Genomic DNA, 27,849 nt, shown 5'->3' on the forward strand with positions numbered 1-27,849 from the left:
GGTGCCCCAGAGGGAATGTACAGAACAGGTAATCACCAAGCGATCCATCCCCTGTCGCCCATTCCCAGCTTCTGACATACAGAGGCTAGGGACACCATCTCTGCCCATCCTGGCTAATAGCCATTGGTGGACCTGTCTTCCATGAACTTATCTAGTTCTTTTTTGAATCCTGTTATAGTCTTGGCCTTCACAACTTCCTCTGGCAAAGAGTTCCACAGGTTGACTGTGCGTTGTCTGAAGAAATACTTCCTTTTGTTTGTTTTAAACCTGCTGCCTATTAATTTCATTTGGTGACCCCTAGTTCTTGTGTCACGAGAAGGAGTAAATAACATTTCCTTATTTATTTTCTCCACACCAGTCATGATTTTATAGACCTCTATCATATCCCCCCTTAATCATCTCTTTTCCAAGCTGAAAAGTCCAAGTCTTATTAATCGCTCCTCATATGGAAGCTGTTCCATACCCCTAATAATTTTTGTTGCCCTTTTCTGTACTCTTTCCAATTCCAATATATCTTTTTTGAGATGGGACGACCACATCTGCAGGTGGTATTCAGGGTGTGGGCGTACCATGGATTTATATAGAGGCAACATGCTATTTTCAGTTTTATTATCTGTCCCTTTCCTAACGATTCCCAACATTACGTTGGCTCTTTTGGCTGCCGCTGGCGCGTGCACTGAGTGGATGTGACAGGGCAGTACGCTGCAGCCAGCCAGGACCAGCGGCCAGGACCAGCCTGTCACGGCATCCCCGGGCCATGCTCTGGACCTGCTCCCTACGCAGCCAGGCAGGACTCTGGGGAGCCTCCTCTCTGGGAGCAGCCTGTCTGCAGGGCAAACAGCTCACCCGGCTTCCACCGTCCTGGGTCTGACCTCGGAGTATTCAGCATCCTCTGCCCCTCCGTGAGCTTCCCACAGCAAATCCGCCCAGGCAGGCTCCTGGGGAAGCCAGAGAGTCCTGCACCCCAATTCCGCAGTCAGATGTGACTCTCAGCCAGCCAGTAAAACAGAGGTTTATTAGATGACAGGAACATGGCCTAAAACAGAGCTTGTAGGTACAGAGAACAGGACCCCTCAGCCGGGTCCATTTTGGGGGGCAGTGAGCCAGACAATCACGTTTGCACTTCACTCCATGTCCCCAGCCAGCCCCAAACTGACACATTCTCCAATCCCTCCTCCTCTGGGCTTTGTCCCTTTCCCAGGCCAGGAGGTCACCTGATTCCTTTGTTCTCCAACCCTTTAGCTATCGCCTTGCAGGGGGGAAGAGCCCAGGTCATCAGTTGCCAGGAGACAAGAGTGTCAGCCATTTAGGTACATTGGCCCTTTGCTCTGCAACAATTACACCCCCTTATCCCACCACCTAGAGACTTAAGAAATGCATAGGGGAAACTGAGGCACCCCTTCAGTATTCAGAGAGAACATTAAGAATAGTCCCACTTTGTCACACAGCCACCCTAGAGAAGGGAGCAGCCCTGCCAGCTGGGCTCTCCTGCACCATGCAAGCAGCCCCATGCACAGGTGTACTGAGCCAGGTAGCTTTGCAGCCCCAAGGCCCTGTCTCTGCCCCTGCTGCTGTGGGGCAGGAACACAGAAAGTAGGGTTGCCAATTTTGGTTGGATGCATTCCTGGGGATGTCATCACATGACATAATCTTTAATTAAAGGTTAATCTTTAATTCCTGGAGACTACAGACCAATCCTGGAGGGTTGGCAACCCTAGCACAGAGGGGAGAGCCCCCAGCCCATGCGGCCGCTGCCAGCTCTCTAAAGCTGCTTCTCTTTCCTGCAGTTGACAAAAAGGAGAAGTTTGACTTTTCAGGGCTTCGCCTGGACTGGTTCCGGCTGCAGGTAACTCCCTCCCCATAAATTTGCATCCCCTTAGGGGCTGGGCATCTCCCAGGGCGCACACACCCCACCCAGCCCCCTGCCAGGCACGCACCAGCAACACTTCCCCTCCCCTGCTCAGCCCCCTGACAGGCAGCAACCGGCAACCCCTGACCTCCTGCACCCAGCCCAGCCCCCCACTAGGGTTGCCAACCCTCCTGGTTTGGCTGGGAGTCCCCCGGAATTAGGCTCGATCTCCCGGAGGCAACTGAACCAATCCAGAAGATTTTAGGCTGCTAAAAGTCTGGTCAGCGATGCAGTGGGGCTAAGGCAGGCTCCCTACCTACCCTGACTCCATGCCACTCCTGGAAGCGGCCGGCATGTCCCTGCGTCCCCTAGGTGGAGTTCTAGGTCAGGGGGTCTCTTCACATTGCCCCTGCCCTGAGCAGCAACTCCACAGCTCCCATTGGCTGGGAACGGGGAATCGTGGCCAATGGGAGCTGTGGGAGCGGTGCCTGCAGGCAGGTGCATTGCGCAGAGCCACCTGGCCGCCCCTGAGTCTAGGAGCTGCTGATGGACGTGCCGCTGCTTCTGGGAGCCACCCGAGGTAAGTGCTGCCTGGCTGGAGCCTGCACCCCGAACCCCCTCCTGCTCCCCAACCCCCTACCCCAGCCCCCTCCCACACCCAAACTCCCTCCTAGAGCCTGCACCCGCTCCTGCACCCCAAACCCCTGCTCCAGGCTCAGCCCGGAGCCCCCTCCCACACTCTGAACCCCTCAATCCCACCCTCCAGCCCAGAGCCCACACCCAGTCCCACACCCCAACCACCTTCTCCAGCCCGGTGAAAGTGAGTGAGGATGAGGGAGAGTGAGCAATGGTGGGAAGGGGGGCTGGAGTGAGTGAGGGCGGGGCCTTAAAGAAGGGGCGCGGCAGGGAGCGGGGCAAGGGCATTTGGGTTTGTGCGAGTCGACAGTTGGCAGCCCTACCCCCTGCCACACCCACATCGGCTCTGCTCCATTTCTGTTCACTAACTAGGGCCAGGGCCTGACTCTGGGCTCCCCTGCCCTGGGAGCTCCCCCTGCCCAGCCACAGGCCCATGGGAAAGGCAGCTGGGAGCGGGAGTAGGTGGAATGGCTCCTGGCGGGGCTTGACCTCGGAGCTGGCAGCACCAAGCACACAGCGCCCTGCCCTGGCAGCTAGCAGAGACGCTCTGCTTGACTTGGGGAGCCGCAGGTCTGATGGTGGGGGAGAGGTGATGTGGCTGCCCTGAACCCTGGGGCTGGACTCTTTCTCACCCACTTCTCTGCCCCCCCACATCGTCCCCCAGGCTTACACCAGTGTGGCCAAGGCACCCATGCAGCTGCGTGAGAGCCCGGACGTGGGCCGTGTGATGAACCTCATCATGTTCCACTCCAAGATGCTGGACTCACTGGAGGAGCTGGTAGTGGAGACGTCGGATCTGTCGGCCTTCTGGTGTGTATGCACAGCACCTGGCGCGGGCAGGCCAGCACCGCCCAGAGCCCTGGGGCCGGTGCTGGGCCTGCCTCAACCCCATCAGTGCCTCAGTTTCCCCATCACACCATGTGTTGCGGGAGAGGATCTGCTGCCCTCGGAGCTGTGGTGTGAGGCCTGTTCGCTGACGTTTCTGAGCAGGGGTCGCTCTGGGAACGCTGGACAGTCAAATGGTGGGTGGGGAGAGTTGGTGCAGCTAGCCCAACAGCATTGCTAAGGCCTGGCTTCAGGCCCTGGGCTCGGCCCATTCAGACCCACACCCCTCCCATAGGGAACCACACACACACGTGTGCACAGCCACTGATCCAGGGTCTGAGGGACAGAGATGGCAGCTGCAGAGGGCACAGCAGCCAGTGGGATCCAGGCCTCTGAGCGGGATGTGAAGGGGCTGGGGTGGTGCTGCTCACGCAGAATCAGACGCGCACACACAAACACGGAATCACATGCACCTGGAATCACACACATACACACAAACACGGAATCATACACACACACACACACCTACATAGAAAGGCAGATGCGTGCGCACACAAACACAGAATCGCACACACATTGAATCACATGCATATGCACAAATACAGAATCACACACACACAGAATCACATGCACACACCTACGTGAAAAGGCATATGCACACAAACACGGAATCACACACACATGGACTCACGCATAAATACAAACACAGAATCACATGTACAAGGAATCACACAAACATGGAATCACACACATACACACACAAACACGGAATCATATGCACATGGAATCACATGCATACACACAAACATGGAATCGCATTCACATGGAATCACAAACAAACACAAGGATCACACGCACATGGAATCACACACATACACACAAACACAGAATCACACACACACGCCTACATGGAAAGACACGTGTGTGTGCACACACACATTTGCAGGCAGACTCTCCCTGCCCCACCTGCGCTGATGTGTCCTTCTACCCTGACAGTTTCTACATCCGCCCCTTTGAGAAGCTGTTTGCTCTGACCATGGAGGAGCCGGCCATGCTGCGCTTCACCATCGCCTTCCCGCTCGTCTGCAGCCACTTTGCCCACTGCACCCACCCCATGTGCCCAGAGGAGGTGCGTGCCACTGTCGCTGGGGGCATGCGCGGTATGCATGGGGGAGGTGGGGCACACGGGGGGCAATATAGAGGGGAAGAGAACCCCCTGTGGGAGGGCGGGTGGGCATGCATGACGATGCATGTGGGGAGAACTTGAGGGGAGGAGGGGAGATGCATGGGTGAGGAGCAGGCGGGGGACACACAAGACAATGCATGGGAGGAGGGGCAGGGGTGCCGACTGCCTCCCCCATGGGGTAAGAAGCTCAGTGGCTGGCATTTGAGATCTATGGCTGGAAGGTGCCAGGTGTGGGGGGCAGAGCCGTGAGCTGTCCCTGGCCTCTCTCCGCAGTATCCCCACCTGAAGAGCTGCAGCCTGGGTCTGTGCAACAACTTCCTAGAGGAGATCGCCAAGCAGGCTGCCAACTGCATCATGGACGCGTGTGCCGAGCAGCGCAAGCTCAGTGAGCAGGTGAGGGGTGCGGCACAGTGCTGGGGGGTGCCCAGGGGATCTGCCAGACTGGGGGCCCCTCTGTGAGCAGGTGAGTGGCATGGCATGGTGCTGGGGGGTGCCCGGGGGAGCTTCCACCCTGGGGGCGGTGCCAGGAGCAGCTGCCAGCCTGGGGGCTCCTCTGCGAGCAGGTGGGGGGCATGGCACAGTGCTGGGGGCCCCGGGGAAGCCACCAGCATGGAGGCCCCTCTGCGAGCTGGTGAGGGGTGTGGCATGGTGCTGGGGGAGCTGCCAGACTGGGGGCACATCAGTGAGCAATGGGGGGTTCTGGGGCATGGCATGTCACTGGGTGGGCTGCCTCGGTGAGCTTCCAGCCTGGGGTTCAGCAGACAGGTGAGGGACACAGGGTGTGGCATGGTCCTGGGTGGGGTACCTAGTTGAGGCGCCAGCCTGGGGCACCTGAACACACAGCAGCAGTCGCGTGTACCAGGTTTGCTCACCATCCGGGCACACTGGCTGAGGGCTGTGGCCGGCCCTCCACAGGCTGCTCTCCAAGCTAGCAAACCCCTGCAGGGCTGCTTGGTGCTGAGGGCTCTGGAGATGGCCGTGGTTGGAGTCATGTAGCCTTGTCAGTGAACCAGATGGCCAGTGACACAGCTTGCTGATCCCTGGTGGCGGTGGGGGGTGGGCAACAGCGTGGCCAGCGGCTCTGTGGCAAGGAGAGCCAGATGCCAGGCAGGTGGGATTCACCCTGGGCACAGCCGTGCTGTCCCAGTCACAGGTGTGTCCTGCACCAGGACTGGGGCATGCGGGGAGGGGACACTATGTGCATCCGGGGGGCTGCCAAATCCTGGCCCGCCAAGCTCCCAGCCCCTCCCTCACTCAGTGCCCCTGTCTCAATCTCCTGGGAAGCTGCTGCCCAAACACTGCGCCTCCACCATCAGCAAGGCGCGGAACAAGAAGGCCCACAAGCAGCCCCCCAAGAAGGGGGAGGCGGAGCGGGACAAGCCGGGGGCCGAGAGCCAGAGGAAGGACCGGATTGTGGTGACCAAGTAAGCCGAAACCATGGGGGGCTCCCAAGGGGCATTAGAGCTGCTCTGCCATCCCTGGGGGGGCCATTCCCATTCAGAGGACTCCTCCCCCTGTGCCTCGGATGGTACAGGGGCAGTGGGGGAACAGGTTCTGGGTCCCCAGAGCGGCTGATGGCTCAGATCTGGGAAGCGACACTGGTACCTGGCCCTTCAAAAGCACTCCCAGCCTTCCCGCTGCCCGAGATACACTTGGTTCATTGGACTGCCCATCGCCCCTCAGAGCGCAGGTGGCGGCGAACCCAGGTGTCTGGGCTGCCCATTGCCCCTCAGAGCAGAGGGGGTAGAGAACCCAGGCATCCGGGCTGCCCATCGCTGCTCGGAGCAGAGGTGGGGTGAACCCAGGCATCCAGGCTGCCTGTTGCTCCTCAGAGCGAAGATGGGGTGAACCCAAGTGTCCAGAATGCCCGTCGTCCCTCACAGAGCATAGGGGATGGTGAACCCAGGCGTCCGGGCTGTCCACTTTCCAATTCATTTGAATGATCCCACCACATTTGGGGTCTGAGCACTAGGGTGCGTTGGGCTGACAGGTGTGGGAGAGGGGCCCGGGCCCCAGAGCCATTTGCGGTGAGCGGTGACCGCACCGGTGTCTTTGCCCCCAGCATGGACAAGCTGCACCAGATGCTGAGCGAGCTCTCCCTGAGCGTCAACCATGTCCCCAGCTTCACCGTGTTTGAGCACGTGGTCACGCCTGCCGAGTACCTCAGCAGCCACCTGGAGACGCGTCTCAACAGGTACGTGGGCCCCGTGGCTGGCTGGCTGGGTGCGGCGTGTCCCTGCCCATGGTCCTCAGGCAGGTGGGTGGGGACAGCGGAGTGGCGTGTCCCTGCCCAGGGCCCTCTGGTGGGTGGGGATGGGAGTGCGGTGTGTCCCTGCCCATGGCCCTCGAGTGGGTGGAGATGGTGACATGGCGTGATCCTGCCCATGGCTCTCAGGCAGGCAGGTGGGGAGGGGGACGTGGCATGATCCTGCCCATGGCCCTCAGGCAGACAGGTCGGGAGGGGATGCGGCGTGTCCCTGCCCATGGCCCTCCGGCAGGGGAGACTGACTCGGCCATGGGTGCTGTTACATCCACAAGCCCCAGCCAGCTTCTGAGCTGAATTATGCTGGGAGATGCCCATTTGGAGGGAACACGGTAGGAGGGCTGGGTGCTTTCAGGGGGGAGGTTGTGGGGGTCTGTGCTGGGCCCCCTCTGAGCCCCACATCCCCTTACAGATCCTTCGTGTGGATGGCCAACTACAACCAGGCTACGCAGGAGATTGCACGGCCCTCGGAGGTGCTGGTCAGCCTGCGCTCCTACATCGCCTTCATCCAGTCGCTGGGGCAGTTCACGTGTGTGGACGCCAGCCGCATCATCCGCAGCGTCCTGCTTCAGCAGACACAGCCCCTGGACTCCAGCGGGGAGCAGACCCTCACCACCATCTACACCAACTGGTGGGTGCCTGGGCTGGGGGCAGCCTGGCCTGGGCCACAGGGCAGGAGAGAGCCCTGAGTACCCCTGGGCCATGGGGCTGGAGAGCCTGCGAGATGCCTGGAGGGATGGGGGAAGTGGGAAAAGCTGACCTATGAGGAGAGGTTGAAAGTCTTGGGCATGTCAAGTGTAGAGCAGAGAAGGCCAAGGAGGGACTTGACAACAGTCTTCAGCTACAGTCAGGGCTGTTCTGAATAAGGCCGATGCCCAGTTGTTCTCCATGTGCATTGATGGGACATGAAGGAAGCCAGGGAGATCTTGGTTAGATAGTGGGAAAAGCTTCCTGACTTTTGAGGTCGCTGGGCTCTGGAGCAGGCTCTGAGGGGGTTGTGGAATCCCCATCACTGGAGGTTTGTAGGAACTGGTTGGACAAACCCCTGTCAGGGACGGTCCCGGTGCCCTACCTCTGTTCAGGGGCCTGGCCTATGTGGCCTCTTGTGGTCCCTTCCAGCCCCACATTTCTGTGGTTCTGTGCACCTGGGGATTCCATGGGGCTGGAAAGCCGGTGCTGGAGAGCGACGGGTGGCCCTTCCCTGTACGGGGCAGCAATGGGAGACACAAGCCCCTCGACCTTGCACTTTCTGGGCAAATAGGGCAGGGGAGGAGAAGGAACAAAAACCTACTTCTAGAGCCAACGAGGGGGCAGGCTGCCCATGTGAGAGCTTCCCTTAGTCAGTGCCCCTCAATCCTGACCTGCAGCCCCCTGCTATCCCACCTCTGGGCTCCCTGCCAGCTCTGCCAGTGCCCCTCAGTCCTGACCCGCAGTCCCCTGATATCCCAGCTCTGGGCTCCCCACACAGCTCTTCCAGTGCCCCTCAATCCCATCCCATGCTCACACACCGGTACAAGGGAGTTTGGGCTCTGGCAGGGCAGACTAGGAGCAGGCTGGGAGAACAGTGCTGGGGCCTGGCTGTCCGGTGTAAGTGGATGCTCTTTGGCTCCATGTAGGTACCTGGAGGCGCTGTTGCGCCAGGCCAGCACTGGGGCTATTGTGCTTTCTCCTGCCATGCAGGCCTTCATCAGTGTCCCCAAGGAGGGGGAGCAGAGCTTCAGTGCAGAGGAGTTCTCAGATATCTCAGGTGAGCTGTGGCAGCTCCATGTCCTGACGATGGGGCCGCATGACGGTGGGATGCAGAGGGAGCTGCACGGCAGTGAGACAGCTGGCTCTGGCTCGTTCTGGGGACGGGAGTGAGGATGTGCGGCAGCAGGACAGCCGGCTCTGGGGACAGGGGGTGAAGACACGCGGTGACAGGACAGCCGGCTCTGGGGACAGGGGGTGAAGACACGCGGTGACAGGACAGCCGGCTCTGAGGACGGGGGGTGAAGACACGCAGTGACAGGACAGCCGGCTCTGGGGACGGGGGGTGAAGACACGCGGTGACAGGACAGCCGGCTCTGGGGACGGGGGGTGAAGACACGCGGTGACAGGACAGCCGGCTCTGGGGACGGGGGGGTGAAGACACGCGGTGACAGGACAGCCGGCTCTGGGGACGGGGGGGTGAAGACACGCGGTGACAGGATAGCCGGCTCTGAGGACGGGGGGGTGAAGACACGCGGTGACAGGACAGCCGGCTCTGGGGACAGGGGGTGAAGACACGCGGTGACAGGATAGCCGGCTCTGGGGACAGGGGGTGAAGACACGCGGTGACAGGACAGCCGGCTCTGGGGACAGGGGGTGAAGACACGCGGTGACAGGACAGCCGGCTCTGAGGACGGGGGGGTGAAGACACGCAGTGACAGGATAGCCGGCTCTGAGGACGGGGGGTGAAGACACGCGGTGACAGGACAGCCGGCTCTGGGGACGGGGGGTGAAGACACGCGGTGACAGGATAGCTGGCTCTGAGGACGGGGGGGTGAAGACACGCGGTGACAGGACAGCCGGCTCTGGGGACAGGGGGTGAAGACACGCGGTGACAGGATAGCCGGCTCTGGGGACAGGGGGTGAAGACACGCAGTGACAGGACAGCCGGCTCTGGGGACAGGGGGTGAAGACACGCGGTGACAGGACAGCCGGCTCTGAGGACGGGGGGGTGAAGACACGCGGTGACAGGATAGCCGGCTCTGAGGACGGGGGGGTGAAGACACGCAGTGACAGGACAGCCGGCTCTGGGGACAGGGGGTGAAGACACGCGGTGACAGGACAGCTGGCTCTGGGGACAGGGGGTGAAGACACGCAGTGACAGGATAGCCGGCTCTGAGGACGGGGGGGTGAAGACACGCAGTGACAGGACAGCCGGCTCTGGGGACAGGGGGTGAAGACACGCGGGGACAGGACAGCCGGCTCTGGGGACGGGGGGTGAAGACACGCGGGGACAGGACAGCCGGCTCTGGGGATGGGGGGTGGAGACACGCGGTGACAGGACAGCTGGCTCTGGGGACGGGGATGGGGATACACGGTGCCCGGCTCTGGGAATGGGGTTGGGGATGCACGGCGGAGGCCGGCTCTGGGGCTGAGGGTGGGGACGCACAGCAACGGGACGGCTCTGGAGATGGGGCTGGAGACGCACAGCGGCGGGACGGCTCTGGGGACGACAAGTCTTTTTGGGGTGTGCGAGGGCCTGGGTGTGACCCAAGCAGGCCAGAAGGAGCTAACGCCCCGTGAATGATCCGCTCCCCTCCCTCCAGAGATGCGGGCGCTGGCCGAGCTGCTGGGTCCCTATGGCATGAAGTTCCTGAGCGACAACCTCATGTGGCACGTCACCTCGCAGGTGGTGGAGCTGAAGGTAGGAGGCTGGGGCAGGAGGGGCCACTGCTGGCTGCACTCAACTCCCCAGGGCTATGGGCTGGGCAGGCAGTGGGAGTCAGTGCTTAGAGCAGAGGGGCCAGGACTCCTGGGTTCTCTGGGAGCGGTGTGGAGTTAGCGGGGTAGAGCAAGGGGGTCTGGGAGCCAGAACTCCTGGGTTCTCTGGGAGTAGTATGGGGTTAGCGCGGTAGAGCAGGAGGGCTGGGAACCAGGACTCCTGGGTTCTTTAGGAGCGGTGTGGAGTTAGCGGGGTAGAGCAAGGGGGTCTGGGAGCCAGGACTCCTGGAAGCGGTGCAGGGTTAGCAAGATAGAGCAGGGTGGGGGCTGGGAGCCAGGACTCCTGGGCTTTATTGCCAGACCTGTCACTGACTTGCTGTGTCCCCAGTGGAGATATCCCCTCAGCTCCCAGCTAACTGCGGGGAGCACAGGGCCACCGCTCCTAGGTTCATGTGATTGTTATACGGGGCTCAGTACATCCGTGTCAGGAGTTCCCTTCAGAGCTGGAGGTGCTGGCACTGGGCAAAATACTGATACCAGGGAAGAGTCCCGTGGCAGCAGCCCCTGGCTCTGGCTGAATTGGGCGTGGCTGGTTCTTGCACTGGGTGAGTTGGGCCTGGCTGGTTCTGGTTCTGGGTCAGTCGGGCCTGGCTGGCTCTGGCTCTGGCTGGCTCTGGCTCTGGCTGGCCCCCATTTACCATGGTGATTGTTTCTGTTGCAGAAACTGGTGACCGAGAACATGGACGTGCTGGTGCAGATCCGCTCCAACTTCTACAAACCTGAGCAGATGTTATCACTGCTGCCCAGGCTGACGTGTAAGTGTTGTTCCCCTGCCCCCATAGCCCCCTCCCTGGCATCTGCATGGAACCCCCTGCCCGATCCACAGCCGGCCGAGGATGGAGTTCAGGGCTGAGCTGCAATGAGCGCTGAATGGAGAGGAGATTCAGGTGGGGAATAGCGGGGGGAGGGGAACAGGACTGATGGTTGGGGTGAGAGGCACTGGCAGAGCTGGGGGCTCAGGAGGGGGCTGGGGGTTGGGGTGAGGGGCACTGGCAGAACTTGGGGTGAGGGCTCAGGAGGGGGGCTGAAGGTTGGGGTGTGGGGTGCTAGTGAGATGTAAGCAGTTCCCAGGCATAGGCCAAGGGGTATGTTGTACTCCGTGTGATTTGCAGCTCCATCTCCTGTGTGTCCTTGCAATTCACTCCCGCTCCCTGCTCTCCCCCAGCTGCGGACAATGTGCTGAAAAGAATGACCATCATTGGGGAGATCCTGAGCTTCCGCTCCATGGCACAGACCGGGCTGTGTGAGGTGGGTGCTGGCCCGTCTAGGGCAGGTGCCGTGCAAGGCCAGGGCCAGCTCATCTCAGGGGGGTGCAAGGCCGAGGCTGGCCCGTCTCGGGGGGACTGAGCGAGGGAGATGCTGATCCATCTGCAGGGAGCACCCACACAAGGCTGGGCCTGTCCCGTTTGTGGCTGGCAACATGAGGCCAGGAAGAGAGGAAGACAGGTCCAGTGGTCAGGGCACTAGCATGGTACTTGGGAGATCCAGGTTTAATTCCTTGCTTTATCACCCAGCCCCTGGGTGACCCTGCAAGTGTGGGTCTCTGGGCCTCTGTTTCCATCTGTCCCATGGGGATCCTAGCCCTTCCCCACCCCACAGAGATGCGTGGGGAGACTGTGAGGCACGCAGATATGGCCCATCGAGAGATGGAACCACTGTGGCCTGCTCATCTGTTAATCGTCTCGTGTCTCTGGAGTGAGAGTCTCTGTGGGGCGAGTGGGGGGTGAGCTGTGTTGAGCCCTGGTGGCTCTAGGATGCTCCAGAGGGTGAATTACCCAGCGAAGTGAGAGGGTCCCAAATGTCTACACCGCAGTTACACAGCCCCGCAAGCCCGGGCCAGCCGCTGGTGTCTCATGGCAGTGTACGCAGACCCTTAGAGCAGCAGCCCTGGGGGTTGCTCTAATTTGTAGCCGGCCAAGCTGAGCTGCAGCACAGCCCAAAATATGTGTGGGCGTGACACTCTAGCCCCGCCCCCTCCTTCCCCTGGCTCCACCCCTAGTACACAACCATGGGAGTGTCGGAGGGCAAGTGTTAGTGTGTGATCAGAGAGCACCCGAAATGGGGAAGGGACTGCTTTGTGTCACCCCTGCCTCTGACAACTATGAGAGCCACATGGTCCAGCCACTCCCCCCAGGCCGGGGGCGGAGGAGTTGGCTGCTCCCACTGTGCACCAGCCTGGAAGGCAGCATCGGAGCTGCGTGGGGCAGGGCTGGGGAGCTGGCCTTTCACACTCTTCATGGAGCATTATGGGGCTGCGGTGGAGGGGAGTCACTGACCCCCCCAGCCCCATTGTTGCTGGGGACGTAGCAGGGCAGGAGTGGTGAGTGTCCTGCATCCCTCCCTAGGACAGGCCTCTGGGGCCAGACGCTCCTGCAGCTGATCCCAGCTCTGCCCAGGTGGCTTCTCGAAAGCAGGGACAGTAACTGGCCCCAGCCCCTCTCCGGGGGCTGCGGGGAGGGTTCATTGGCTAACACCTGTGTGGTGCTTGGAGAGCCTCAAGCATTGCATTGCTCATTTCCTGCACTTGGCTGCTGGGCAGTTGTTAAACAGCTGCCACGTCCCACCCCAGCGGTGGCTGCATATCAGTGGTGGGTGAAGTGCTCCTGGCACAGTTTGTGCAATACCATTGGAGCCTGTGGGGTGGAAGGGCAGAGGGAAGGGAGCTTGGCACCTGTATGGGCATCTTCATACGTCCTGTGATGCAGAGAGGGAGGGCAGAGCAATGGGACAGGTGCCAGGGGCTGCTACATGAGAAGGGGGCGACCTGTGTCCATTGCCATCTCAAGAGCTGGCTCTCTCCTCGCTGCAGGTCTTCTCCAACCGCTGCCCGTTTCTGATGGGCCCCATCGAGTGCCTGAAGGACTTTGTCACCCCAGACACAGACATAAAGGTGGGGGCGACCCTCGTGCTTCTCTCTGCTGTGGGTGGGCTCTGCGGCTAGGCAGGCAGGTCAGAGAACAGGGTGGGCTGCTGGGCGGGCAGCCTCCCGCCGGTCTCCACACCAGGGCCCTGGGGCAACTGGCCAGGGCGGCCCTCCTCCTGCCCTGAGGGAACCCAGGCCTCGTATGGTGCAGAAACCCAGGGTAAGAAATGATAATCTTGTGTCCGGGGCCCTGGCGGGATCGTTGACCTCCAGCCCTGGGTGGGAGTGGAGTCTCCTCTGGAGAGCAGGTGCCCAGGCAGGTGCCCAGGTCAGCTGGGGGCCTCTCTCGGGCTAGGCAGACCTGCACCGAGCGCTGCCGAGGCGTGAGGCGTATTGTGCTCAGCCCTGCGCCGTGCCCCCAGCCCGGCCAGCACCGTTGCTCTGGACAGGGACGCTGCACTGCCAGGGTGGCAGGGTCTGGGGATGCTCTGTCATGTGGAGAGGTCGAAACACACGCTGTGTCCTTGGGGTTGGAGCACATTGTGGGACTTGATGAACTTAACCCTGTAAGCCAGAGTTTGCCCTGGGCTCAGCACGGGCAGCTCCTAGTTGGGCAGAGCTGGGAGGTGCAGATACAGTTGGCCCTGACAGGTCCATACTGCTCTTGCGCTGGTCCCTGGGGGCGTGACATGATGTACGAGCATGGTGGGCTCCTGCTGGCTTTGGGGGACGGGAACGTTCTGGCATGGCGGATCCCTCCCAAGGCGGTGGCTCACAGGGTTGTGTTTAGTGGCTGCCAGTTCAAATTGTGCTTTCCTGGCTGGGCCCCCTTTTCAGCCTAAAGGAGCTGCTGTTGTGGGGTCCTCAGGGACACCAAGGGGACATGCCTATTAGATGGGACCCATCCTTTGAACTGATATTTGAAAGGTCGGCCTGAGGGTAGTGGCAGAGCAGAGCAGGTGTGTGTTAATGACGCAGGGTGGGAATGCAGAGCAGAGCAGCACGTGTGTTACTGACACAAAGTGTGAATGCGGAGCAGAGTGTTCGTTAATGATGCAGAGTGTTAATGCAGAGCAGAGCAGGTGTGTGTTAATGATGCAGGGTGTGAATGCAGAGCAGAGCAGGTGTGTAATGATGCAGGGTGTGAATGCAGAGCAGGTGTGTGTTGATGCAGCATGTGAATGCAGAGCAGAGCAGGTGTGTGTTGATGCAGGGTGTGAATGCAGGCAGGGTTTGTGTTAATGACACAGGGTGTGAATGCAGAGCAGAGCAGGTGTGTGTTGATGCAGCGTGTGAATGCAGGCAGGGTTTGTGTTAATGATGCAGGGTGGGAATGCAGAGCAGAGCAGGGTGTTTGTTAATGATGCAGGGTGTAAATGCAGAGCTGGGCAGGATGTGTGTGTTAATGACACGGTGTGAAATCCGAGCTGGGCAGGGTGTGTGTGTTGATGCAGGGTGTGAATGCAGAACTCGGCAGGGTGTGAACGACGCAGGGTGTGAATGCAGAGCTGGGCAGGGTTGGTGTGTTAATGATGCAGGGTGTGAATGCAGAGGTGCAGTGGGGTATTTACTGTACAGCAGTCCATAGACAGTCAAGTAGTGGTGTGTGGTGGCCAGGCATTGGGCTGGCTGGGTATGAACATGCCCACGCTGCCAGAGAAGTACACTCCAGTACTTGCCCATATTTCAGAACCATGGACAGAGGGCTGGGAACCCCACTCCAGCTCCATTTAGCAAGATGGGTTTCACAGCACCGAGAGGAGGACATTGGATCTGGCCATGTGGCACACTGGCCCGTGCCACACCCCCTGCGGGGGTGACTGTCACCCTGGCTGGATTCAGGCAGATCACACAGGGGCTCCAGCCACCGGATCTTGTGATGGCAGCACACATCTGCCATCTGCAGGCTGAGCTAATCTGTCATGCTGAGGCCTGTCAGATGTGGAGGTGCTCAGCAGGGCTGGGAATGAGTCACTCCAGGCCTGGATGCCATTTGCACCTGGCAGATGGACCATGGGGCTAGACTCATGCAGCTGGAGCCAGTGATGATCAGTGAGAGATGGAGGGGAGCCAAGAACCATAGAGAGCATAGGGAAGAGCTGCCTGGAGCTGCTGGTTGGGTCCTGTCCTCCATGCCCCCATTGACCCCAGTGTCCTTGTGCAGGCAGGACTGGGCTGGCCCAATGCTTCGAGAGCTGGGGTTGTGGCACTGTCATGGGGGATGAGCATGCAGGAGCAGTGGGGAAGGTGCAGGTGGGATTGGCAGCTCTGTCCCCAGCATGCCCGGGGCTGCTGTATCCATCCCTCATCCCCTCAGCCAGAGCCAGGCCCTCCGCTGTTCCCTAGGGGGACGGGCTGCACCCTCAGAGCATGGAGAATCTGCGAGGAAGGAACTGGCTGCTGCAGTAGAACTAGTGTGGTGTTAGCAGCCACCTGGCTAGAAAGAGCAGGGAGGCCCAGATGGTGCCTCTAGCAGCCAGAGGGCCCAGCCCGGACTGAGGGGCCTGGAGAGGGAAATGCACACTACATGCAAACGCCCGCTCGGCTGGGGTCCAAGCAGTGGTGAGGAGCATACAGGGAGCATTGCTGGGAGCAAGACACAGGTGTGCAGGGCTGGGAGACACAGCCATGTGTCCTGATCCACGTGCAAGAGGATGGACGCCACCGGCGCAGATCCCCAGGAGTTTGGCCAACACAGGCAGGAGGGATGGGTGCATCTAGGTGCTGTCCCGTTTTACTGCTTCTGCTTCCCAGGGCCATTGATGGGGACTAGCCGGGGGACAAGCCTGAGAAACACCCAGGGAGGGCTGGGTCTCTGGGCAGTGTGGTGTTATCTGCAGAGAAGAGCCCCAAGCAGAGCTGGGAGAATATCAGTACCTGGGTAATTGGGTCAGGGTGGTCATACCCTGCATGAGCCCCAGGGGGCAGTAGCAGACAGCACATTAGACCTCTGGCTAGGTGCTGCCTTGTGCTATGGCAGGTTTAAAGACAGGGACATCTGGGGCTGCATTTGCTGAGGGGGAGCTCCTCTCTGTACAGCTAGGATGGGCACCGTGTTACAGGTGGGAGCGTGTTCAGAGACGGTGGGATGGGTCCGGCAAGTTGCCATGCTGGCCCCTTTGGGCTCACCTGGGGTATTCGGGCAGGTCGGAACTGTGCAGTGGCGCTGTGGGGCCAGATCTTCAAACAACGTCAAGCTGGAAACGGGAGGGAACTGGGTTATTCTGTTCCATGATCTCCAGGGAGATGCTGGGCCAGGGATGTTCTGATTCTCCATTTCGGAGCCATGGATGTGTAACTAGGTCGATATTTAGTCTGGGTTTTGGCCCTGGGATGGGTGTTGATTTCAGCAACATCACCAATATTCCCTTGTGCACCCATGGGTCCTCTCCTGTTGTGTTGCTTCTGTGTTCAACCCCAGAGGTGGCTGCTTTAGAGTGGTGGAGAAAGCGATCTTGTATTTGCCCACCCAGTGAAGCCAGTGAGTGGGGAAGGGTGAGAGGGATGTAAGCAGGGTGATTTTTCATTGCCGAGTTAATGGCTTTATTATCAGCAGTGCAGCACGGATAAGGAGTGAGGGCAACTCGTTTTGCACCGGTAGTGAGGGAGCGAATGCCTCCAGAGCCACAAAGCAATTACAGGGAAGCAGGACCGGAGGTTGGTTCCTGGCAGAATGGAGGGGTGAGGAGAATGGTAATGGGGTTACTCACCTTCAGCAGGCGTGGAAGGACAGTAATCAAACACCCAGCGCTGCCCAATGGGCCTTATCAGATTGTGGGGCGATAACACGGCTGGGGCTGAGGCTGAGAGCCAGATGCTGAGGTCAGGAAAACCCACCCCTCCCAGGCATGACTTGGGGCTTGACACAGGGGCAAAGGAAGCCCAGCTGCTGAGGGGTCTGTGTCATGCTGGAATTTGCAGCTGGCTCAGCTGTCAGGCAGGGGCTGTGTTGGAGCACACAGGGGGGATCAGCTCTCTGGTGTACGCGCTGGGACCTGCGGAGCTGCCAGCTGAGGATGACCTGCTCTCAGTGGCAGAGTACAGAGAAGCCTGGGCTTCGGGACCCAGGTACTTGGGGACACGAATGAGCCCACAGGGAGGGGCTCCCTTGTTATCCCCATGTTACAGTGGGGGAAGTTGCAGTGCAGAGGGAGGGGAAGTGACTTGCCCAAGGTCACCAGTCGGTCCATGGCAGAGCCAGGAATGGAACCCAGGAGTCCTGCCTCCCTCCTCCTGGCACAAGCGCTAGGCCCCAGATTCCTGTACGTGCAGCTGAAAGGGAGGAGCAAATGGGTGCAAGCTCATTATCTTGCTCTATACAATGAGCTTGGCTCCTGAGACATGAAGGGAGCTGTCCGTCCGTCCGTGTGTGTGTGTGTGTCATGGCTGTCCATCTGTCTCTCTCAGTGTCAGGTCGGTCTGTCTCTCTCTGGGCTGCCTGCATCTCTCCCCTTACCTGTCTAAAGAAGCCCATCTGAGCGATGTGAGTTCAGGGCCCTGTCCTGGGCAGCCTGGAGCCCTCCCCCCGCTTCTACCCAGGGAGCTGCACAGTGAGTGCAGCCCATCCAGTCCCACTGAGGATTAGGGCTTGCTCATAGCCAGCCGGGAGCCTGAGATCCCAGCCAGGAGGCAAGGTAGTGGGCACAGGCCACCACCATGGACACTAGAAGCTGGACTGAGACCTCAGGGCCCAGTCCCCCTGGCAGTAACAGCTGTGGGGTCACTGGGAGTCACTCGTGTCCCACCAGCTCTGGATCCTACCATGGCTGCACCGCTCCATCCCATCCCACTGCCAGCCTTGCTCCCCACACTGCCCTGGATTTACCTGCCACACTCTGGTACCAGACTCCTGGCAGGTCTCTCGGATCCATGTGCAGATGGAGAAACAGCCAGCTCCCAGGAGCAGCCTGTGTGGCTACCTCTGACAGAGAGGGAGGTGGGGCTGGACCTAGGGCCAGATCATGCTAGGCTCTCCCCTTATTACTGGGAAGGGGCTCTTCGGGTCACACTGGTCCATGGACAAATCTGGGGCAGCCTAGTGCCCAGTTGCATTGCTGCACGGAGGGACGGAATGCAGCTCTCCCGGCCAGTGTCAGCAAAATGCCATTTCCCTAGTGTAGCCGGGCCCCTCTGTCTGGGACAGCCGCTGGCTTGTGGGCTGCACTGATTGGGGTGAGCCTTCACTCTCTCGGTGCCATTCACAGCCCTCTCCAGTGTCTCTGGCGTGTCCTACCCAGTGACAGCCTGTCAGCAACTGCCATGAGGGTGACACAGCAGGTTGCTGGATGCCTTAGAGTCGAGCCGTTTACCGGAAGGGGGCCTGCAAGGAAGAGTGGGGCAGCCAGCACCGGCAGTGCCTTGGCTGTCACTTCTGGGGGGCATTTCCTCTCTGCCCCCTCTTTTTGGATCCCGGCCCAGACTCCTCGCGAGGCAGGTGGGTTCCCACTTCCACTTATTGCCCTGCCATTCGCGCTGCTTCCCCAGACAGCTGGGATTCAGAGGCTCGAGGACCTGGTGGACTGGAGACAACTGACGGCTCCCGCTCTGGCACACTCCCATACGTCACGGGAGCTTGGAGAGGTTCCGTCAGCCGGCAACTGTGGTAGCTGTGATGGGTCCTGAATGGCCTAGTGCTGGGAGCCAGTGCTGGGTGGTGTCACGCCTTGCAGAGCAGACCCGAGTCCCCCTGTGCATCTCAGTCTGAGGACAGCTGCCCCTCTGACTGAGCTGTCATAGTGGATCAGGGGCTGCACCCTTGTGGGGTTAGCCTGGCTGGGCTAAGTACCTTGGCGGGGCGGGGCAGGGGGGTCACCCCTCCTAGATCAGGGCTGGATCAGCATCCCCTCCCCCTGGGGGGCATGTCAATTGCTCCTCTCCACCGTTTATCACGCTCATTGCAAATAGAGGGCAGCCATCCTCCAGCTATTGATTTCCAGAGTCCTCAGTGGGTGAGACTCACCAGCCCTCCGTGGCCCTAGATCCCTGAGTTCTTGGTGAGGCCTCTGGGATGGGCTGGACCCTGGTTCCTTCCCACAGCGAGGACAGAGTACATGGGGTATCAGTGGGATCCTTTAAGGACTAGAATCCTCTCCCTCCCAGCCACATGTGGCCAGAGGGCTGCACTCTGCCTGCGCTGGGGTCACCTTTAATGCCCAACATTAGTTCTAATTAGGGAGGCCACCTGTCCTGTTTTTTGAGGGATGTCTCTTATTTGGTGTGTAATGTCCCATTACCCTGGTCTAATTAACGCTGCTAAGAAGTGTTTGTCCAGATGCAGAGTGTTCCAAAAGATGGGTCCTACCATGGGCACAGAGCTGGGGTCTGGGGTGATGAACACAGAACCCTAACATTAGTTCTGCCCATTTAGTTCCCATCCACGCGACCTTTGTGACCTTGAGACGTAGATGGTCACTAGTCCCATTCATCGTTCGTGTCGGCATGGGTGCTCGCTCCCCACGCGCTGCTTTTCCTTTAAGGTGTAATAGACCACGATCCACCATGTAGGATTTGAGAGAACAGGGTCCCTACTCTAAAATGGAGCTGAAATCCTCAAGACAGACCCTCGTTATCTAGGAAATCCTACAGGCTCTGAAGAGTCCTTTCAGTGAGCACACAATGAAATCCCAATAGACCTGACCATGTTCTCTGGGGCTTTTCGTTAGGAGCTCATAGACCATATTACCCTCTCCAGGACTCCTCCATGGGCGCTCACAGCTCATAGAACCCGAACACGTTCTCCGGGGCTCTTCCATAGGATCTCACAGCGCATAGAACCCGATCAGGTTCTCCGGAGCCGTTCCATAGGCACTCACAGCTCATAGAAACCAACCACGTTCTCCAGGGCTCTTCCATAGGATCTCACAGCTCATAGAACCCGAACACGTTCTCCGGGGCTCTTCCATAGGATCTCACAGCGCATAGAACCCGATCAGGTTCTCCGGAGCCGTTCCATAGGCACTCACAGCTCATAGAAACCAACCACGTTCTCCAGGGCTCTTCCATAGGATCTCACAGCTCATAGAACCCGAACACGTTCTCCGGGGCTCTTCCATAGGATCTCACAGCGCATAGAACCCGATCAGGTTCTCCGGAGCCGTTCCATAGGCACTCACAGCTCATAGAAACCAACCACGTTCTCCAGGGCTCTTCCATAGGATCTCACAGCCCATAGAACCCGACCACGTTCTCTGGGTCTCTTCGGTAGGAGCTCACAGCCAGCAATTAGCTGTTCAGATTCCAGGCACGCTCTCTTTCCTGGATGCTTAACTGCGCTTTCCTCTTTGTTAGTTTCTGTTTTTAACCTGTCAAGGGATTTGTCTGGGGATTGTGTTGCAGTGAAATGACCATTTCCTAGGGGATGGAGGAGGGTGGCTGTGTGGTTAAGGCTTTGGACTAAGATTTGGGAGAGCTGCGTCCAATTCCCAGTTTAGCCACATAGTCGGTAGATGACTTTATGCAAGGCACTTAATTCAGCCTGTGCCTCTGTATAGAACAGGGCTAGGAGTTCCCTCGTCATGGGGGAGAGGGGAGGTGAGGAGAGGTTGTGAAGCAGGTGCTCGGTATGAGGATGATGAGCTGGATAATTGCCTAGGTAGAGCTGACGTTGGGATGTTCTGGTGCTGCAGGTAACTCGCGTGTTGCATAGACAGAAGTAGCTTCAGGCATCTCCCTGCCAGCTGTCGCCTCACACAAGGTGAGAAGGCTCATGCTGTCAGACAGAGCTGCCAGAGGCGAGGTTCGGATTATGCCATTCACCCTCTCCCCATGTATGACCAGTGTTTCCTGTCTCATCTCACGTCTTGCTGCAGCATTGCCAAGCTGTGACCTTCCTTCTCTGCCCACCTGGCCCGAACTCTCGCCTAATGCCGCAGCTACCACATGACCCTTCTGGCCTGGATGCCTGCAGTTCCCCTGCGCTCCCCTGTCCATTTGGAATGCTGCTGCTAAGGTCATCTGCTTGGGTCATCGCCCCGGCCCCAGCACCCCTCCCTTGGCCACCCCTCTTCCAACACAGATGTCTCTCCTCTCCCGGGCAAACCCTTCCCCCCTCCACCTTGCACAGCTTAGCCCCCGACGTCTCACCACCTACTATCATGTCACAAGGTCAGAGAGACCCCACCCTCCTTAGCCTGATTCCCCACAGTCCCCTCCATCCTCCCTCCTCATGCTGGAGAAGCTTCCTGAGTGGATCCATAAAGCCAGCAGCTCATCCTGCTTCAAATCCCTCCCCAGCGCCCCACTCTGGGATGATGCAGATAGGGAACTGAAAGCTGGTGCTCGTTAGACTGCTGGAGAGCTGCCCTCATGTCGCTGCCTGGCCCCAGATGGAGTGCAGAGCTGGTCTGTGCTGTTGCCACGGCTAGGTCCCTCCTTAACCCACAAAGTCCTCGGGGCCGTGACTCGCATTTGTTCTGTCTGTGCAGCACCTGGCGCCCTGGTCTTGACTGAGCATCTAGGTATTGTTGTAACATAAGTGATAAATAACCATTCTCTCAGTGTGTCCACAACACTCCCCTTCCTGGAGAAGATACCAACCTGCCCCCCACCCCTGTGACTCAAGGACCACTTGATGCCAACTGGCAGTGGGGGTCATAGAGGGACAGGGTTGCCCTGAGTTCACCAAAACAAAGCCCTGTAAGGCGTCTGCTTACAGCCTGTGTCACACACATCAATCATTGTGAGACATACGTGCAGAAAATATGTGAGGAGTTCTGGATATATGCTGAAAATGATGTTCTCTAAGCATTATCGTTGAAAGCCGCTCAGTCATGCTTGGAGACAAACTCCTCCAGACGGGAGGTGGGAGACCCTATCGCCTTGGTGCATTGCGTGTGTCACACCAGAAGTCTCTTGGTGAAGTGAGTCAAATGCTAATGAAGAGCTCGCAGAGATTTCAGAAGCAAAGGAACAGGAAGAGGTAGACAGTGGGGGATGGGGGCCTGTTTTCAGGAGAAGATCAGAGTTCTGCTCTGGTATTTCTGGGCACGCAAAGAAACACTCTGGTGACAAGAAGCTGCCAGCAGGGTCGATCTGATGAAGGGGGATCCCAGCCATGCTGGTTGAAAAGGCCTGGGGGTAAACTAGGCTGCAAGAGACAGCCTGTCTTGTGGGTTAAGTTGAGGCTCTAGAAAGCGAGTTATGATTTTGTTTCATGTGTAACCCTGTGTTTCCAGTCCTCGTACCTACTATCATTGGCGTTTCTGATAATAAACTTATTCTCGTTTTCACTGTGGCTGTAGCTAAGTGCGGTGTGTTAAGCGGAGTGGTGATCCTGAGTTCAAACCACTGAGCTGGTGTGCACTGTTCCTTGGGGAGCAGAGACTTGGAGGGTTCTGTGATTGTTCTGGATCAGGGCTGAGCCCTCCAGAGGGACGCTCAGAGCACTCAGGGCTGGTGTGTGCCTATTGCTGACCTGTACACACAGAGCGAGGCCAGCGCAGGCCTGGGAGGCCAGGCTTGTGCTGTCAGAGGCTGGTGGAGTCACGGAGCTGATCCACAGCAGGCACAGACAAGGCTCTCACGCTAAGAGCAAGTGGTAGCGAAGGGCCTGGGTACTGCTGGGGAGCGTCACAGTGACATAGTTGGCTGGATCTATACTCAGTTTCCTGGTTAGCGAAGGGTCACGCTCCGGGCACTTATATACAGTTAACGTAGATACCCGGAGATTCACAGGTAAAGAAAAGGTTGTGGTTTGTTGTTCTTGGTGTGGTTCTTTTGAGTAAGGGACTGGAGCAGCAGGAAAGGCAAGGTCATGCTTGATATACCAGGAAGCAGCGAGAAGTCGCTCACTCCCAGACACAGCACAGACACACCTGTACAGGGCACAGGCTCCCAGAGCTACTCTTCCCGGAGACCTGGCCAGCTCCCACGGGCTGCTCTCTGCAACCCCGCACTCCCCAGGCCCTCCAGCTAGGACTAAGGCAAGTCTCTCTGTACAGCACAACCTGCCTGCTCCTTTGAGTCTCTCCCTGAGCCGAACCCTTTATATGGACCAGGTCTCTGCTAGGAGGGAGCTAATCAGTCTAGGTGGTGGCTGGGCCCTGTCTGCTCTTAAAGAGCCTGTCAGCCTATAACAGGGCCTAGGGCTTTGACCCTCTCAGCCTGTCTCTAGGGGATGTTGTGAGGGTGCACCTTGCTCTTAGGGCTTTTCAAGGTTCCTTCCCCACTCTGAACTCTAGGGTACAGATGTGGGGACCTGCATGAAAGACCCCCTAAGCTTATTTCTACCAGCTTAGGTTAAAACTTCCCTAAGGCACAAAGTCTTTGCCCTTGGATTAGGTAAAACGCCGCCACCACCAAGTGTTTTAGACAAAGAACAGGGAAAGGACCACTTGGAGTTCCTATTTCCTCAAAATATCCCCCCAAGCCCTTACACCCCCTTTCCTGGGGAGGCTTGAGAATAAACAAGATGAGCACAAACCCCTTGGATTTTTAAGACCCAAAAAACCCAATCAGATTCTTAAAAATCAGAACTTTATTAGAGGAACAAAAAAAAAAAAAAGATAAGAGAACAACTCTGTAAAATCAGAATGGAAGATAATCTTACAGGCAGTCAGATTCAAAACGTAGAGAATCCCTCTAGGAAAAACCTTAAGTTACAAAAAGACACAAAAACAGGAATACACATTTCCTCCAGCACAGCTAATTTACAAGCCAAAATAAAGAAAACTTAAAGCATTTTCTAGCCAGATTACTTACTAACTTTACAGGAGTTGAGGGGCTTGCATCCTTGATCTGTCCCTGGCAAAGGCATCACACAGACAGACAAAAACCTTTTTCCCCACCTCCAGATTTGAAAGTATCTTGTCCCCTCATTGGTAATTTTGGGTCAGGTGCCAGCGAGGTTACCTTAGCTTCTTAACCCTTTACAGGTGAAAGGATTTTGCGTCTGGCCAGGAGGGATTTTATAGCACTGTATACAGAAAGGTGGTTACTCTTCCCTTTATATTTATGACAGGGCTCCTTGTCCCTCACTAATCCCTGATCGTTGTACGGATATTGATCTCAAAGGCCTGAAGAGCGAAAGGGGTTTTAAACCCCATCACTGTCCAGTGTTAAACAGCACGATATAGCTTCAGCGGGCGTTGGGCATACCCAGGAGCATGCGTTCACATTGGAAGCTTATTGATTAAACACACGAAAGAACAAGAAATCAAAGCCAGCATTTCCACAGTCTCTCTCCTTCTGGAGTCAAAATACCAGTCTCTTATTTTCAGAACAATCTTTCCTCAATGAAAAGGAAAAGGTTAATTTTACTCTCAGGCCTGATGTGAGGGGAAATCTTGTGGCCTGTTCTAACAGACAGAGCCAAGGTGGAGGAGTGTTAGCCAACGGCCAAGGATGTTTGGTGAGGTGCCAGCTATGCCCGTTTATACCATCCGTGACTTTAACCGCTAGGACGCACTGTCCCTTCGCGGCGGGCAGCCCGGGCTAGGCTGACAGATGCCCCAAGGTCCTAACCACCCGTGACTTTAACTGCTAGAGCTCAGAGCTCCTTCGCAGCGGGCAGTCAATACTGACTGACAGGTGCCCCAATGGCAGCACTAAGAGCCTCTCCACACCCGTGACTTTAACTGCTAGAGCTCAGAGCTCCTTCGCAGCGGGCAGCCAGGATTGACTGACAGGTACCCCAAGAGTTTGCCCTGTGGAGGCGGCACAACTCAACGCTAGGCTCTTAGTACTCTCACCTAATGGCCAGGCTTTAGAGCCAAAACGGCTGAGGTTCTTTAATTGTGTTGGCTGCTTTACAGTAAACCAGAGAAAACAAGTCAGGCTTATGCACAAATGGTTACCAAAATTTATTAAGCTAGATTCTAATCATGTGGTTACAAAATTGTTAGTGCCTACTTATTTAAATGTAGAGATGTTACACACACAAACAAGTTACAAAACTGAAGCCACAATCCCAAAGAAAGAAAACAAAGTATAGAGCTCTATTTCAAAATATGTGTACACTAAAGATAGGAGATCAGGTGTGGGTGCTTCTTACCCTCCTTGCATCTCTCGATTCCAGCGGTGCCAAGCCAGGATCGGTCACTCAATTCCGCGGAAAGACGAATAAGGGACAAGGCTTAGGGACCCTCTTAGCTGCAGAAGCCTTGGGAGGCTGTCACTTATCTGACCAGCAGATAGATAGTGAAAAGCACTCAAAAATCATGGTGCTGTAGGTCCCCTACTTATACCTCTGTACTCCTTTATTCTCTTTCTCCTTTCTTATGCCAAATTGAGGCTGGTCTGTCTGGGTGACGCCAGCTTTCGCAAGAGTAGTTTACACTTGCAAGGGAGAGAAACAATAAGTGTCGACTACTGGACATTTCTTTTATCAGGGTAAATATTTTCCCACCTAGGATGTTGGTGTGTGTGCATCAAGCTATTTAGTAGGGGCTAAGAGCCATGTCTGTCACAGGGCCTCTGCCTGCTGTGAGCTTAATCGTTGTATCTGCTCCCAGAGGCACATTGTAGCAGCACACCTGTGCTTTCACAGCTTCAAAGGCTGTGCTGGAATATATGTTAAGTGCCCTGTTCCGGCTTCCTCCTGTGTTTCCAGCAATGCTGGTCTGAGGGGGGGGGCTGGCTGTCTGGCTACAAGGAGAGACGGGATAGAAAAGATGGATGAAATACAGCTTTTGCTGATGTTTTTGGAACACTGGACTGCTGGTTAGTTACAAGTAGGTAGCTTGGCTGGCAAATCAACCATGACACCTACTGCTTGGAGCCTGGTTAGTTACAGTATGGTCAGGGCTGTCATTGGGTTGGATCCTTTCTGCTTAGGCAAGGCAAGTTTGGATGAAAAGCAGAAAATAACCCGGGAAGGGAATACAATATAGGATCTTACGTGCCTTTGGGGTGCTAGTAATTAGCTATCCCCACTGGTGGGCTGAGGGCTGGATGCCAGGATAAGGGGATGACTTTCAGCACTCACAGGTAGAGACAAAGTTCCCCAAACAGGAGCAAGGCCAGCCGGCCTTCCCCCCAGGAAGAGGCTTAGCTGAGTTGCAGAGCTGCAGGCAGGGGAGGCGCTGGGGGAAGATTATTCTTTTTTTTTCAAAGTTGTCTTTTAAGAGCCCCAAAAAGGAGTACAAGTGGGTGACATGTTTTAGCCTCATTATTTTGTCCACTAGTGAAATCCATTTCTGTAAGGCCATGCTTGGCATGGCTAACTTTGTTCCCACATTTGCTTGTTCACCAAGTCTGATCTCCCCACCGTCCTTGATTTACACCGAGCGGTGGTTTGTTTGTGTTCTGCACCTTTTGCAACATTCATCGTTATAAACACCTGGACCTATTTGCCGTGGTTACTGTAACATCTTATGAACTAATTGAGCTTCGGGTAACTTTGCAGATCCAGTCATCGCAGCGCCCCGCAGAGAGTCAAGCAGTCAAACAGCCCCAGCAGAGCTGGTCCATTACAAAGCCATCAGCTGGAGCTGCCCAGCAGCCAACCCACGGCTCACCCTCCAGACTGGAGGGAAGGAATGGGAACACTGCTAGTGGCAGGAGCTGGCAAAGTGCCAAGGAAGTGCTCCGAGACCGTGCTGGGGGGAGTGTGGCAGCCACAGGGCAAGCAGTCAGCATCTTTAGACCTAGTGCTGAGAGAGAGCCAGTGCTGAGCAGATCCCCGGGTTGTGCCCCGCTGCCTTGGTCAGCCCTGCCTACCCACAGAGAGCTCGGAGTGCTGACCAGCCAGGAGCTGCCCAGAGCACGGCTGCAGCCAGGGCAGAGTCCTGTGTGCCAATGGCCTGGGCAGGAGACCCCCTCAGTGCAAAGGATGCTGTAGAAGACATTAGAAGAGAGGGGAACTGCTTGGAAAGAGGAATACAAGAGGCATGGTTCTGGAGTAGAAAATCATGCATGCGCTGGGGAAGGGAGACCAGATGCTTCTATTCACCCTTCTCATCAACACCAGAATGAGGTGGCACTGGACAAAACTGACACACGTTTAAACTGAGCCAGACAATAGTCTTATATGTATTGCACATTTAGCCTGTGGAACTCCCTGCCACAGGATGTCAATGAGCCCAAGAACTCAGCAGGGTTCCAGCAAGGAGCACATATTTGTACGGATAGTGAGAACAGGCCATGTAGGTGTGCAAGGGCTATAAGCCTCCCTGCATAAAACAACCACTAACAGGGTCTTGAAGGCATTGTCCCGTGACAGAGGTGGGCAAACTACGGCCCTCGAGCTCCCACCCGGGAGTGGGGTCTGGGGCTTGCCCTGGTCCAGCACTCCAGCCAGGGAGCAGGGTCAGGGGCTAATCCTGAGCTCCTAATGTCACCGTCTTTCCAGCCCCAAATCCCCTCTCTAGAGTTACAGAGCTTGGTGGCTGTTGGAGCAGCCAGTGCCCAGCCTGGATCCCCGCTTGGGGCTGTGGATTCGATCACTCTGCTCCCCAGCCACAATCCCAAGAGCTTGGAGCTGCCCGTAGAGGGTGTTCAGGGCCCTGTTGGGTCAGAGTGCCGGGGGTGGGGGACAGCGCCATCCAGCAGCACACACAACTTGGGCTTAAGATGCTCTGTGCTAAGGCTCTTATCTCCCAGCCGCAGCCCTTACCCTTCTGAGGAGTAAAGAGTTCTCTCTGGGGCTTGAGGGCCAGCTAATTGTGACACTTGGGGGTTACCTGACGTGTCCGAGGGGCATCACTAACTTGCTCTCAGCCTGTCTGCTACCACAAGCAGAAATGAGTGCCCTGTCCCTTGTCCTCCAGACACCCGTAGCATACACTGATCTACTACCTCTGTGGAAACAGGGCCCAGGGCAC

At 57.4% G+C, this 27,849-nt stretch overlaps 1 protein-coding gene across 2 annotated transcripts in view; it reads left to right on the forward strand.

The window, feature by feature from the left end:
• Positions 1–27,849, forward strand: part of NCKAP1L (NCK associated protein 1 like) — a 123,434-nt gene that overhangs the window by 78,951 nt on the left and 16,634 nt on the right. For both annotated transcript variants that reach the window (XM_048834430.2, XM_048834427.2), the window contains exons 15-26: positions 1,788–1,846; positions 3,150–3,295; positions 4,307–4,439; positions 4,770–4,889; positions 5,781–5,920; positions 6,559–6,690; positions 7,172–7,390; positions 8,376–8,506; positions 10,053–10,150; positions 10,889–10,982; positions 11,393–11,475; positions 13,037–13,117. In XM_048834430.2, coding sequence (XP_048690387.2) covers positions 1,788–1,846; positions 3,150–3,295; positions 4,307–4,439; positions 4,770–4,889; positions 5,781–5,920; positions 6,559–6,690; positions 7,172–7,390; positions 8,376–8,506; positions 10,053–10,150; positions 10,889–10,982; positions 11,393–11,475; positions 13,037–13,117 — 1,436 coding nt within the window. The remainder of the gene's footprint in view (positions 1–1,787; positions 1,847–3,149; positions 3,296–4,306; positions 4,440–4,769; positions 4,890–5,780; positions 5,921–6,558; positions 6,691–7,171; positions 7,391–8,375; positions 8,507–10,052; positions 10,151–10,888; positions 10,983–11,392; positions 11,476–13,036; positions 13,118–27,849) is intronic.

This window comes from Caretta caretta, chromosome 20 (genome assembly GCF_965140235.1).
Source record: "Caretta caretta isolate rCarCar2 chromosome 20, rCarCar1.hap1, whole genome shotgun sequence".
NCBI lineage: Eukaryota > Metazoa > Chordata > Testudines > Cheloniidae > Caretta > Caretta caretta.